This window comes from Carassius gibelio, chromosome B9 (assembly GCF_023724105.1).
Source record: "Carassius gibelio isolate Cgi1373 ecotype wild population from Czech Republic chromosome B9, carGib1.2-hapl.c, whole genome shotgun sequence".
Taxonomy (NCBI): domain Eukaryota; kingdom Metazoa; phylum Chordata; class Actinopteri; order Cypriniformes; family Cyprinidae; genus Carassius; species Carassius gibelio.
The window spans coordinates 15,433,272-15,446,820 of record NC_068404.1 but is presented as its reverse complement, the minus strand read 5'-3'; the positions used below and the strand labels follow the sequence as shown (position 1 = coordinate 15,446,820).

General features: G+C 38.4%; 1 protein-coding gene across 1 annotated transcript in view; it reads right to left on the bottom strand.

The window, feature by feature from the left end:
• Positions 1 to 13,549, bottom strand: part of dnah7 (dynein, axonemal, heavy chain 7) — a 65,251-nt gene that overhangs the window by 2,013 nt on the left and 49,689 nt on the right. Inside the window, exons 53-65 of the mRNA XM_052565630.1 lie at positions 11,550 to 11,676; positions 10,771 to 10,965; positions 10,560 to 10,652; positions 9,787 to 9,963; positions 8,859 to 9,020; positions 8,531 to 8,731; positions 8,245 to 8,406; positions 7,185 to 7,370; positions 5,798 to 5,935; positions 5,441 to 5,671; positions 4,405 to 4,557; positions 3,485 to 3,662; positions 1,934 to 2,037 (exon numbers count right to left, since the gene is read on the bottom strand). Of these exons, the coding sequence (XP_052421590.1) occupies positions 1,934 to 2,037; positions 3,485 to 3,662; positions 4,405 to 4,557; positions 5,441 to 5,671; positions 5,798 to 5,935; positions 7,185 to 7,370; positions 8,245 to 8,406; positions 8,531 to 8,731; positions 8,859 to 9,020; positions 9,787 to 9,963; positions 10,560 to 10,652; positions 10,771 to 10,965; positions 11,550 to 11,676 (2,107 nt within the window). The remainder of the gene's footprint in view (positions 1 to 1,933; positions 2,038 to 3,484; positions 3,663 to 4,404; positions 4,558 to 5,440; positions 5,672 to 5,797; positions 5,936 to 7,184; positions 7,371 to 8,244; positions 8,407 to 8,530; positions 8,732 to 8,858; positions 9,021 to 9,786; positions 9,964 to 10,559; positions 10,653 to 10,770; positions 10,966 to 11,549; positions 11,677 to 13,549) is intronic.

Genomic DNA, 13,549 nt, shown 5'->3' with positions numbered 1-13,549 from the left:
TAATTTAGAGATTGACTGAGAATTTCTGTGGCAAAAATCTTGCTTCCGGGTTGGTACAAGTTTCAGCGATTTTTTTAATTTTTTTTATTGTGGATCTAATGACGTAGACGAGAACGAAAGTCCTTATATAAGCACTTCTCCCGGAAAAGTGCGCCCGCGCACATCAACGTGCTTCAAAATCATCGAGAGTGCTGCATAGGATTTGTTCGAGAATGCCTCCAAATAAGTGCCTTGTGCCATGTTCAGCTTCCCCAAGAACCCAGCATTACATGAACAGTGGATGGTTTTTTTTTCTTTCTTGGCAGCGGAGAGTATCAAGTGCGTTTGTGTGATCTGGTCATTTGAGTGACAAATGTTTTATAAACCAGGCCCAAGTCGACACTGGATTTGCAGATCGTTTGCTATTAAAACATGGAGCCGTCCCTGTGATAAAAAACCCCATTCATGTACAATTGCATCAGATTTCTGTATTTTGTTTGAAATCAGCACATAAGTGAATATATGTTAATGGAAACAACACAAAACATCAGTATTTTAGCTCCGCTCAAGGCACGCCTCCAGGAACTCGGCTTTTTCCGCAAAGAATCGGAAAGCTGTATTTTTCTTTTATAAATATGATAAAACTAAAGACTTTTTGGATGAATGAAGGATGCAGTACTACTCTATAGGTACTCAAGATTAACATGAGATTAGGTGAAACTGTATGTTATGTACCCTATAAACTTTCTTCAAGTGACCCAAGAGTTGGTTGAAGTACATGGTGATGAAAAGGAAAGGGGTGTCGGCACAGACCACCTGCTGGGAGTATGCTGCAGAAATTCAGATTCCCCTTAAAATGTAATAATAATAATAATAATTCTTTACATTTATATAGCGCTTTTTTTTCTAGACACTCAAAGCGCTTACATAGTCAAGGGGTATCTCCTCATCCACCACCAGTGTGCAGCATCCACCTGGATGATGCGACGGCAGCCATAGTGCGCCAGAACGCCCACCACACACCAGCTTACTGATGGAAAGGAGACAGAGTGATGAAGCCAATCAGCGGATATGGGGATTGTTAGGAGGCCATGATGGTCAGAGGTCAATGGGCGAATTTAGCCAGGATGCCGAGGACACACCTCTACTCTTTACGAAAGACATCCTGGGATTTTTAATGACCACAGAGAGTCAGGACCTCGGTTTAACGTCTCATCCGAAGGACGGTGCTTGTTGACAGTATAGTGTCCCCATCACTACACTGGGGCGCTAGGACCCACACAGACCACAGGGTGAGCACCCCCTGCTGGCCTCACTAGCACCTCTTCCAGCAGCAACCTAGTTTTCTCAGGAGGTCTCCCATCCAGGTACTGACCAGGCTCAGCCCTGCTTAGCTTCAGTGGGCAACCGGTCTTGGGCTCCAGGGTGATATGGCTGCCATATCACCCTGGATACATAATACATACATAATGTATTATGTATGCATTATTATTTGGTACTGAAGAGAGAATAAAGCACTTTTCTAACGGTGTTGTGGCTGCACTGGAATTAAAATCAGCATATTCGTTTTCTCAGTACATTATCAGTTTTTTTTTTTTTTTTTTAAGTCTGCACATTTGAATTATTTTTTATTTATTTTTTTAGCATTTTTGTCCCTTGATTTAACATTTTTGCATGCTGCTGTGAAATTAGAAAATCTTTTCTCTCAAAATTGCTTTTCAGTTTCCATAGTTAATGTTGTAGTCTGCCTTCAGGCAAATACATTTTTTGAACTGCACTGAAACTTTTGAATTGCAAGTATTTGCAAGTTTCATTTTTCAACCGAATGCTCATTCCAAAGGAATGACTTTCTTGTGACTTAAATCTCTTGTGTGTAATATGTACCCACATCAGGGGCTATGCATGATGTCATCAGCCTCATTTGACTGAGATTATACATTTTACAGCTTCTCACCACAGGCATGGTGTCATGCAGGATTTTGGGGAAAGACTCTGCCAAGCGTTTTGTTCTTCGATCCCATCGGGCACCATCCAAGAATAAGCCACGGATGTAAACACCTGAGCAAAAGTAAAGTAAGAACTGAGGATTAATAATTAGAAAAAAATTGATACTGCATTAACCATTATTATTATTAGAGTATCACATACGTAAACAATGTATGCTGTTCTGTGTCAGCAGCACCATACACAGATACACTGTTTACACTTTTATCTTAACATAAATAATGTATGCAACGTATGTACATGGATACGTTGTTTATGTTCAGATCAAAGTGCATTACATATGGGATACTCTCCAAAATGGAGTTATAGGGTGATGCAGAAATAAAGTAATTATTTTAGTTTTCTTTGTGCACAAAAAGTATTCTCGTATCTTTGTAAAATTGCAGTCGAACACCTGATGTCACATGGACTATTTTAAAGATCTCCTTGCTACGTTTCTGAGCCTTAATTGTGTAAGGATCGTTGCTGTCTATGGGAGGGTCAAAGAGCTCTTGGAATGCATCAAAATGATCCGAATTTATGTTCCAAAGATGAACGAAGGTCTTACAGGTTGGGAACAACATGAGGGTGAGTAATTACTGACATAACTTTCATTTTTGAGTGAACTATCCCTTTAACAAGCCAAAAACAGACACAGTTTAAGTGTGCATGAGACCTTTTTTTTCATAGACTGCCAAAATCAAAATTTAAAGAGAATGTAAATAACTTTGCAAAGCAAACTTTTGAATCACAATTCCCAACGTCCCTATTATGCAAGACTACAGGACACCGTAAACCAATATCATGAAACCTGTTACCTTAAATTAATTTAAATTCAGAAGCAGCTGATTTTACTTAGACTGATCATTGACCGTGTTCACACTTGAGTCACATTCATCCATCTTCAGCAATGGGTATAATTAAAACATACTGCTTTAGGTCAAACAGTGTGTTGTGGTGACTAATGTGATGTCCCTTCACAAGGACACAGGCTTAAATGGATGTCACTGGTTAAAGTTTAGCTGGGAGCGTAGTTTGATTGGCTTCTAAGCTCAAATATTTAAGACATGAGCTGCAAAAAATTTACTTAAAGTATCATTTTTGCATTAAAAATGTAAGAGTAGAAAATCCTCAAAATAATATTTGAATAATGTAGTACTTTACACCCCTGCACACAAACTAAAGACCCATCCCATTTTATACACTGACTGAACTATAAAAAATAAAGTAGACACAACAAAGTATCTGTTAAAGTCAAAGGCACTCATAAACAGCCTCATGCAGTGTGTGATGGCCTCAGAGAGATGGGTTTCCTCTGGAGAGATGCTCATCATGTACTGATGAAAGAGCAGCAGGGGTCTGATGCCAGAGCACTGTAATGTTGACTCTGATTGATGGCACTCAGCCGCGGCGAGGGGTTAATGAAACTGTGTCTCTCTTCCCTTTTGTCACTTGTTACCCATTTCCCTCTCATATATTTTACATTTCATGCTTGTCAATACTCCCTCTTTGTCTTTCTCACCATCCTCTGGGGGTTTTTTGTGTTCCTTGTCCTCCATGACTTCAAAGTCGAAGCTGAGCAGGTCAATGGGGATGGTGAATTTTCGGGCGTAGTTCTGCTGGCTTCCAGTGAGGAAGGCCTGAGTGAAAAAGAACCCGGACATCCAGAACACTGCAGGCGTGCCATCCACATACCAGCCCTGTGTGGATGACACAGATGATACTGATATTAAGTATACTCAACATAAGCAGGCACAACTAATTCTAGAGGCATAACTTGAGGGCCAAAAAGAAGCCTTGGAATGTAACCGGCTCAAAGTTTAATTTCTTTCTTTTATTGAAAGAAAGGGCACTTGTATAATACATTTACAGTTCAGTCCTTTGCACAAGCAGTGTTGTAATCTGAGCTCACTGAATGAGACAGTACGTCAGCTGCATTTCATGTGATTTTCCTGAGGCTCACAATGCACACTAGAGTGGTTTCTGCTTCAACTGCGTTATGTATGAATGTGCATTTTAGTCTCCCAACAACCCACTGGAAAACAATCGATTTGAAGTAAAGACTTTGAATTAATCACTATCAATTATTATGATGTATTGTGCTACATTATTATTACAAGACTGTGTTTGTGGAATCCAAAAATGCATTTATATAGCATTTGTATTCATATGGCAGTTACTTGAAATATATGTAAATCATGTTTATTATGTAAATACTTTTGCTCTTGGTAAATTTAATGTATCCTTGTTTAATAAAAGTATTATATGATTATTATTTATTTTTTATAAAAAACAGACACAAAACTGCATATTACATGACTGTAGCCTTTAAAACTCAAAGGATGTTTGACTAAGTGATTACTGTGACAACGTGTGTAGGGCACAAATTATGGTGGAATGAAAAGTATTCTACTATACATGCTTTATGACTACAGCGTTTACCTGTAAAAACTGGAGTCTTTCAAGAAAATCATTGATGTAGCTTCCCAGCGGTTTAAGGCTGGGATACGACTTCTTCATCCACATGCCAGGGATGCGACCCTTTAGAATGCTGCTTACAACTTCCTCAAGTTCAGCAGACATGACAACCAGACCCTATGCCAAGACACACACAAGCATTCATTCATTGGTTTTGTGTCCTTTTACCTTGATTTTTTTTTTTTTTTTTTTTAATAGCAGCATTACTCAAAATCAACTTGGTTCAAAGAAAGCTAAGCACATTTGTGAGAACATGAGACCTGTGTACATTCCTCATAGCAATCTATATTGTATATTGTATATCAATATTACAGTATACTGCCATTTTCTCTTCTAGGGAAAAGGGATGTTGTCCTTTTCTTTATTTCTTTCTAAGTGCTGGTTTCAAAGGTTTTCATTTGATGTGGTATAGAGATATATGATCATCAATGATAATGAAAGGGTAAAGGAGAGAGGTTCCTCAGAGCCGAAATCACGCTGTAGTCAGGAAAGATAAAGGGATTATAATGAAAGGCAGGGTTGTGATCAGATCTCAGCATATGCATCCATCTCACCGTGCGGGGCGGTAATGCTAACTGGGATCAGAGCTGTCAGTCAAACTAAAGGACAAGGAGGCTCAGCTGGAGTGCACAGCATTAGGACATGCCCTGGGGCACAATGAATTTTCCTTGTATCTTTCAGCAGGGAGTGAATGTTCAAAAACTTTTCTTAGTTTGCATTGCTTCTACGTATTGTATATAAAAGGTTTGTGTGGAAATAGTAGCATGGTTCAAACATTTTGCTAGCTTGAAAAAATGGATTAACGCAAACAAAACCATCATGCCTTTTAGAATAAAATGCAACTTTCCCAAAGAAAAAAACGCGATGCTACCGTATACTCCTGAAAGCGAACTGAATGTGACTAACTGGAAAAATCAGATTTTAATTTGTGCTCAGACCAGAAAGAACCCAGACCCGGAAACATGATCGATAGAAGTGTTGAACCTTCACAGTTCCTGACCTTGATGGCTTTCTGGATGTTTACACACGAATCCCGGATAGTCTGGAGGAGTTTGTTGAATCGTCCCATCTCCTGCACCAGCACAGTGTTCATGCTTTGGTTGTAGCTGGTGGGGTACTTGCGCAAGGCAGCATCTGTATCGAAATCTTGAGGAAGTTTATTGAGAACGTCTGCAGCCACCTCGAACACCATGTCATCTGAAGATGCAGCACTGCCACCTGAAGAACGGGACTGTGAGGAAGAAATGGGGCAAAAAAATAACTCAGACCATTACAAACATCAATAGGTCATTATTTTACTTCGAGGGTTACTTTAAACTAGCTACTTTGCATCAATAATCCTAATGTGTTTATGCACCTGAGTAAGAAGAATGCTGTCGAACAGCAGCTGTGTTTCCACTTGGTCCTTAGTAATATCAGCATTGGCATTCATGCCAAAGATTTCAGGTGAGGGATTTAGAGGTAGTGTCTTGGTGTACTCAATGTAGCTGTTATACTGAAAAACAAAACAAAAAAAACAATCAGCTTCTTAATGCAATACTAAATCCAGGATGGCGATGCTAAATAATGGCATGCACTTAAAACAGGCTACCCTTGAGATTGCTGACATTTATAATAATGGCTATGCAAATGACATTCATGAATAAAAGATTTTGAGAGAAAATGCCAAATAAAATTGGGCATAGATTATACATGTGCTCGCAAATAAATCAGACATCACCACTGGCAGCAACCCGCTGTGTTTAGTTATTGAACTTATTGCTCATAATTCCTTTTCAGAACTTTTATAAAGAGGCAGACCAATGTTTTTTTGTTTTTTTGTTTACCAAAGTCAATTATATCTGTAGGCATTTTAAACACAGCAGTATAATGTGGGAGGAATTTTGACCCACAAACTGACAAAAACCTTGACTGAGCTTGTACAAAGACCAGAATTGTTGTTTTCTTTTATAATTTCTTCCTCTTAGGCTTTGTTTTGAATGAGAACCCTCGGCTTGCAGAGGTGCATATGGTCTTCTTTTGAAGGAAATACGATGAAGGAAGGAAAATTAGGCCTTAGTTCAGTTTGATTTCTGGAGTTATGTCTGTAGAGAATCTCTTTGAATTTTATATGACAGAAATATTGAGCTACTGTAGCTTTAATGTCAGCTGTGGAAATTTTGTCTGACATAACCCCTCTAGAACTGGACAAGCTTTTTGAGCTATAAAACGTGTTCTTTAAGGATTGATAACTTAATCAACCCTGCTGTATCCATCTGCTCAATCCACTGAAAAGTACATTGATATTCTTTCATTTTCTTGTCTTTTGTGTCATTTTGTTATAGGACTTTTATATAAAATATTTATTTTATTATTTTTTACTTAAGAAAGAACTAATCTTTGACTTGATGCAACTGTTTTTAACATTGATAATTATAAGAAATATTTATTGAGCACCAAACTAGCATATTAGTATAATTTCTGATAGATCATGTGACACTGAAGACTGAAATAATGGCTGTTAAAAATTCAGCTCTGAATTTTTGAAACATATCGAAGTAAAAACATATCAAAACAGTTATTTTAATTTGTAATCATGTTTCACAGTATTACTATTTTTATTGTATTTCTGATCAAATAAATGCAACCTTGATGAGCTTAAGAAACATCTTTAAAAAAAAAAAAAGGAAAAACTTTCCAACCTCAAACTTTTGAATGGACAAATAATATGACAGACTGAATATGCTGTACATAGTGTGTCTTACATCTCCTTCTGGTGGTGAGTAATACAGGCCACTAGGGTCAAACTTATAATCAGTGTTGTCAATGATCTCAGGGGTGTAGAAGATAGAAAGGATTGTGCGCAGGGTTCTGCGATCCCAGTCGTCTGTGACACGACCCCCGTAGTTACACTCTCCTGTCATGTAGCGAAGAGCATCAAAAGGGATCTCCTAATAAGAACAAACAAAACGAATGAAATTACCATATAACCAAAATTAAACTTAATCATATGAACTATTAATAGCAAGGTGGATAAAAACTGTCTTGAAATGGTCAGTCTAAGTGATCAGAACCACTTAAAGGGAACAGATAACAAATCCACATCCACGATGAAGCACTTTTGCAAACTCAGCTCTTTTTGGACTGAGGTGAAGCTACGGTAATTTATCTTGAAAAAAAAAAAAAAGAGAAGTTTGATTCCTCATGATTATGACTTACCTTTTTTATCATGAGTGCTATCTATTTTCGTTTTGAATAGTGTGGCTACATCATTTTGACCAGGTGAGGACTCTGCCCCAACCTTTTCACCCTATTGTTTATATTACTTTAAAAAAAAAGACAAGAAAACCCAACAACAACCTTTTCATGTGTCTTAAAAGCATGGCTGCTCAACAAAGGCTCTTTTTTTATTAAGTGGAGGTGTATGTCAGGAAGGTGGGTTTGATATAAAGATCTTCAGGTGGGATATGAAAAAATGGACAGAGGAATGGCAGGATTGTGACATTTGCTGTTGAAATTTCCCTTACTAATGCAGTGGGTGGCACTCGGTAACACAGGAGAAATGTCAGAGCATTAGGGGAGGCTCTTGATCAGTTTGTGCAGTCTGCTTGTTTTGAAAGGAGGAAGGGAAATATGGGGAGCACTTCTCTGAAGTTGGGAAAATGTCAAGAATGCTCTTTTTTTAGAGGAGGCTTAAAGGGGCGCGCTGGAAAGCATGAAAAGCAAGAGTGTGACGTGAAGTGTGTGCGCGTGTTTCAAGAACAGTAAAAGGAAATTTGTTTGTGTGTGAATACAAAGACGAGACAGGAACACGTGTGATCTGACCTCATACTGGTCCAAGAACATTTGAAGCTGTTGGACTGAGATCCGCAGGTCTGTCTCGTTGAACTCATAAGGGATGTTCCATCCTAGAGGACCAAACTTTCTCCTCTCCTGGGTCAAGGCGTGGAAGAAGCACAGGCTGAACAGCAGCTTCTTGAAGACAGCCTGAAAACACACAAACAGATGTTACTTTTCTTACACATAACAGACTTCAAAAATAAACATTAAGACCATCAAAGGATATGCATCATACTGAGAGCACTTTTAAGCCCCTCTTTGAAGGACCTACCGGCTTTGAGCTACTGTCAAAGAACTCAGGGTCCGATATGGGGTCCATGTAGAAAGAACGGACGATGTTGGAGCGCAGCCCTTTGGGAGCCTCATTGGTCATTTTGACTCCGTTTTGCAGTACAGCCACAGGAAAGTTGGGAGAGGGGTAACTGGTAAGCCACAAGCGGAAATCTGGGTGAGTGGTATCTGGATTCAGCTCCTGCAGAAAGTCAAAGTGCTGCTTCATTTCCATTGGTGGACCTTGTTTTATGTAGTAGACATGCACACATTGACCATGAACAGTAACCATCCCATCATATTTGGATCATCTCATTTTTATGTACTACCTCACAAACACGTTCAAGGGTGGACATCCAAGAGGTGGCCAGGTGGCAGTTCTGTAAAACCACCCAGGTTCCCTCCTTGACGCCAGTCTCAATCATGCTCATGGCGATGGGGCCCTGACCTTGTCCCAGAGACAGGGAGGTCAGTCTGTTGCCTGAGAAACCCTGAACAACAAGGCAGACATGGTGTGTTAACGGTAGAAAAGCATAACCCTTCACACAAGACATCACACATAACAAACCAAAACCCTTAAAGATGTGGTTGATTGTGATTTCACTTTTTTGACTTTAGTTAGTAACAGTGAACGCATCTTCATTGCATAGCTGTGTACAATTGCTTGTGTCAGTTGCAAATATTAAACGTAAAAAAAATATCTTAAAATAAAAAAAAAAATCTTAGTGAAAACTACTGGCAATGAACTGGTTCTTGAATTCTAAGATTATAATCACAACAACATAACAAAAAACACACCATTCTGAAATGTCCTGTAATGGCCGTGCTTGCACAGGTTCTGCTCGGTCATCATCGCTAATATTCTCTGGGTCTCAATCGGGCTCAAATTGATAAGCAATATTTACAACGTCACTGTTTACAATACAACCGGAGCACATGCCATTGAGGTGAGGGGCGTTATGTTTCTGGACTTCACTAGACTGTTCAGCGAATCACAACACACTGGGACAGCTAACCAATCTGAGCCCATTGCGTATTTCTGAGGGAGGGGCTTCATAAAACCAGAAGATCTTCAGAGTATTCATAGGAGAAAGGACAGAGGGGTGTAGAATAAAGAGAAATTATGTGAAAAATAATGTTTTTTTTTTATTTGCCTAGAAAGTAGCAGTCAACCACTCCTTTAAAAAATTAATGATGCAAAAAAATGAACCAAACCCCAAAAATCTACAGAGATTTAATGTCCTTAATTTTCCATACCTGTTCCTCACCAAACTTGAGCAGTGCTGCCATGGGATCTGATCCCGGAGACAGGATAAAGATGAGTGGAGCGCAGCAGTGACTGTCAGCAAAAGCTGTGGCCAAATTAAAGGGTGGCACCTCAATAAACTGCTGCCCCAAGTTTTCTGACACAAACTCTTGAACCATGGGAACAATCTGAGAAGGGTAGAGACAAGGTCTAAGTCCAAAAGTGAATTCTTAGTGAATACTAAACAAATTCATACAAAAATTCTTACATTTGTACTACACAGTATTACAACATAAAAAATATATATATATTGTGATATATTATTGCAATTTAAGATTACTGTTTTCTGTGATGGCCAAGCTGAATTGTTAGCAGCCTTTACGCTAGTCTTCAGTGTCACATGATCCTTCAGAAATCATTTTAATATGCTTATTTCTTGCTTAAGGAACAGCTCTTATTGTGCTGTTCTTTTCCTGGAAATTGTACATTACATTACATTGCAATTTTCAGCTTTCTTTAATGAACAGAAAGCTCAAAACAACAGCATTTATTTGAAACAGAAATATTTTGTAACATAATGACTTTACATTCATGTATGATCAACCTAATGCATCCTTGCTGAATAAAAGCATTAATTTCCTTCAAAAAAAAGATTTGAATGGTTGCGTATAAGTCTTTCTGATATATAATTAGTTAATAATTCAATTTTAGACAGAATTCCAGATGCATTTATTTCCTTATCCAATCCAAGGTGTAATAGTAAACTCAATAGAAATATCCTTACCTTGTCTGGCCGTAAGCATCTTATAACCAGCATCCTCTGGAACTGTCCTAGTTTCTCTTGCCACTCTGAAGGGAAAGCAGTATGGTGGGGGTCCTGCAGAACACACATATAGACCATAAAATGAAAAATCTGGTGTTCCTTTCATACTTTGCCTGTCCATTTCACACCGCTGAGCAGGAAAGAAATAGTGTGTGCTTAATCTCAATGGCACCTTGCTATCGTAAACCTCTTTCCAGCCCTCCCGGAGTCGAGCCAGGTCTTTCCGCAGGCCTTTAAAGCGCTCCATCTCATCCAATCGACAGATCTCATCCCAAGATGTCTTAGGCAGCCAGGTGCAGGGGTTCGAATGAGGGTTATCCAGACCCACACCGCCTGTCAGGAGAAAACGCCATTCCTTCTCATCCACCTGAAAGAGAAATGGACAGAAGGTGTTAAGAGAAAATTGTCCATGCATGATGTCATTCAGTTATATCTGCAATGAAAATTCGCCTTCACTCAGTTTCGATACAGTTTTTTTTTTTTTTTGCAGTTGTGCTGGATTAAATATCCAACTCAAAAGAAGAGAGTAACAGTGAATGCGTCTTAAAGTCGCCACCACAAAAGCCACAGTCTATGAAAATAAATCCCCCCACACTACTTGATTCAGGAGCTGACAAAACTACTGACAGCACAATAAATGGATGATAGACACTTGCAACTTGTGTAACAGCTCAGGCATGGAGAGCCAGTGTGAAGAACACATTATAAATCACTTAAACTTCGATTAAACCGGTTAAACTCGTGTTTATGTGGATGAATGGTGCAAGATCATTTAAAATAGGGATGATATAAACATTGTCAGACTGATGCATGCAAGTCATTAACCTTAAGAGGCCTTGTGTGAGAGTAACCTCTTCATTTTTACTATTATTTATCAGATGAAGTACTGTGTTGCCTTAGCTTATTGATTCTATAAATCACAGCTGTGTGCGAGCGGAGGCAGTTACTCACAAGCTTGTTGTGTTTGAGTAGGTTGACATTGAGGCAGAAGGAGAAGAGCAGTTTGTCCTTCTCAAACAGAGAGCGACATACGTTGACATAAAGCGAGTATGTGAAATGGTCCTTCAGAATCTGGAGTCTAAATACACAGAGAAAGCAAGGCGATCAGGAAATCAGTTCATTGAGAAGCATTTTGAATACATCAAAAGAAGTCAAAGAAAACTCTGAGTGACCTGATGTACACTGAACCTGCAATACACAATCTTTTAAGACGACTACTAGTCATTTAAATATGTTTGCAATAAAAGCTCTCCTATTGTTTTCTATCATCAATGGAATACATCAATATCCTTATAGATTTAAAATTTTATGAACATCATATTGGTTTCTATTGACTAGATGAGTGCTTCTAATTTTTTTTTTATTTTATTTTTTTTTACTTTTTAAGGCCTCCTATTTAAGTTGATATGTATCTCTGGTACTCCTGCTGTAATAAAAATAAATAAACACAAAAAAATATGTTGTCAGTTTCTGTTTTTGCAGTTTAATTAAGATTAAGTTTATTTAGATACCGGGGACACACTTTTATAATTAATATACAATTTTTCCGGTTAGGGTGAGCTCTATATAGGGTAAAAAAAAATGTGTAAAAACAAATCCTTATTCAATAAATCACAAGAAAATGGAAACGTTATGGGTTCTTTGAATATTTCTATGGACAGTGTGGTGGACTGGAGTCAAAAAGGTGGAGAAGCACTTCCCCAGTGGTCCTGGCCACCACACTGAGAATCACTTAACTAGATTTTCTGTAAATAAACACATTTATTTAATACTTTAACACAGTAAAGTTTAAAATGAACACCTGCTGCTACTGTAGCAGAATTTTAAAAGGCACCCTCTTAAGTTTTCGAGATCTGGTTTTGGTGTCTCTGTCCTCTAGAGAATTGCCACTGTGTTCTTTTAACCAGAGGATTCTGCCCTGGGCTGAAGTGTCATAGTATTCCCAGAGCTCTCAGTTATCAAACTCACATCACAAGGCCATACTGCCCTAGTAAGACAGTGCTGACGGTAAATAGTCATACAGGGAAATGATGTCTTCACATTCTTTTGTAAAAAAGCCTTCCCATGCTAGATATCCAGTATACCTCAGAACCCATGTCAGAGATAGTCTCTCTGGAAAATGTAATGCCTTTAAATGGATAGTTCACTCAAAAGTGCATGTTCTGTCATCATTTGTTTCGTCTCAGCCTCAGGACCGTTGGCTAAACGTCTGATGCATATGGGACACAAAAGTGGAAACACTTCAGAAGTGCTGAAGTCCTCAAATTGGTTGAATTCTACAGGATTTCCAGGAGACGTGTTATTTAACGTTCAGTATGGGAACAAAACCCCCTCACGAAAGAAGAAAGCCTAGTGTTTACAACTGTGACAACGAGCGCTTATCAGGATCAACTAAACACTGGAGTTCCAAAAGTATGTGCAATATTTAAAGTTTGCGGCATAGAAACTTTAAAATACGTCCAAGAGTTTTACACACCGATCTGTTATTGTGGTGACATTTCCACGCCCCGAAATGTGATGTTGAACGAAACAAACTGTGATTGGTTGTTTGACGCGAGACTATTATTTGCTTAGCATCTTGTCATTCCAAAATCTGTATGACCTTGTTTCTTCTGTAGAACACAAGATAGTTTGAAGACTGTTTCAGCTGTTTTCGGCCATATAATGAAAGTCAGCAGGGTACAAAACATCATTAGACCCCCAATGACTTTCAATGTATGGACAAAAAACTAAACAAAACATAAAATGCATTCTGTGTTTCACAAAAGAAAGAAGGTCGCAGAAGTTTGGAAATTGTATAGTTATTATGATAGACCTTTACTCTGAGTGAACTATCCTTTTAAGTGTCAGTGTGAGCTAGATATTTAAAGTGACTTATAGCTGCAAACATCATATTAAAACATGAAATGTCCAATTACATAACAGACACAATTTAAATATATTATCTGTAG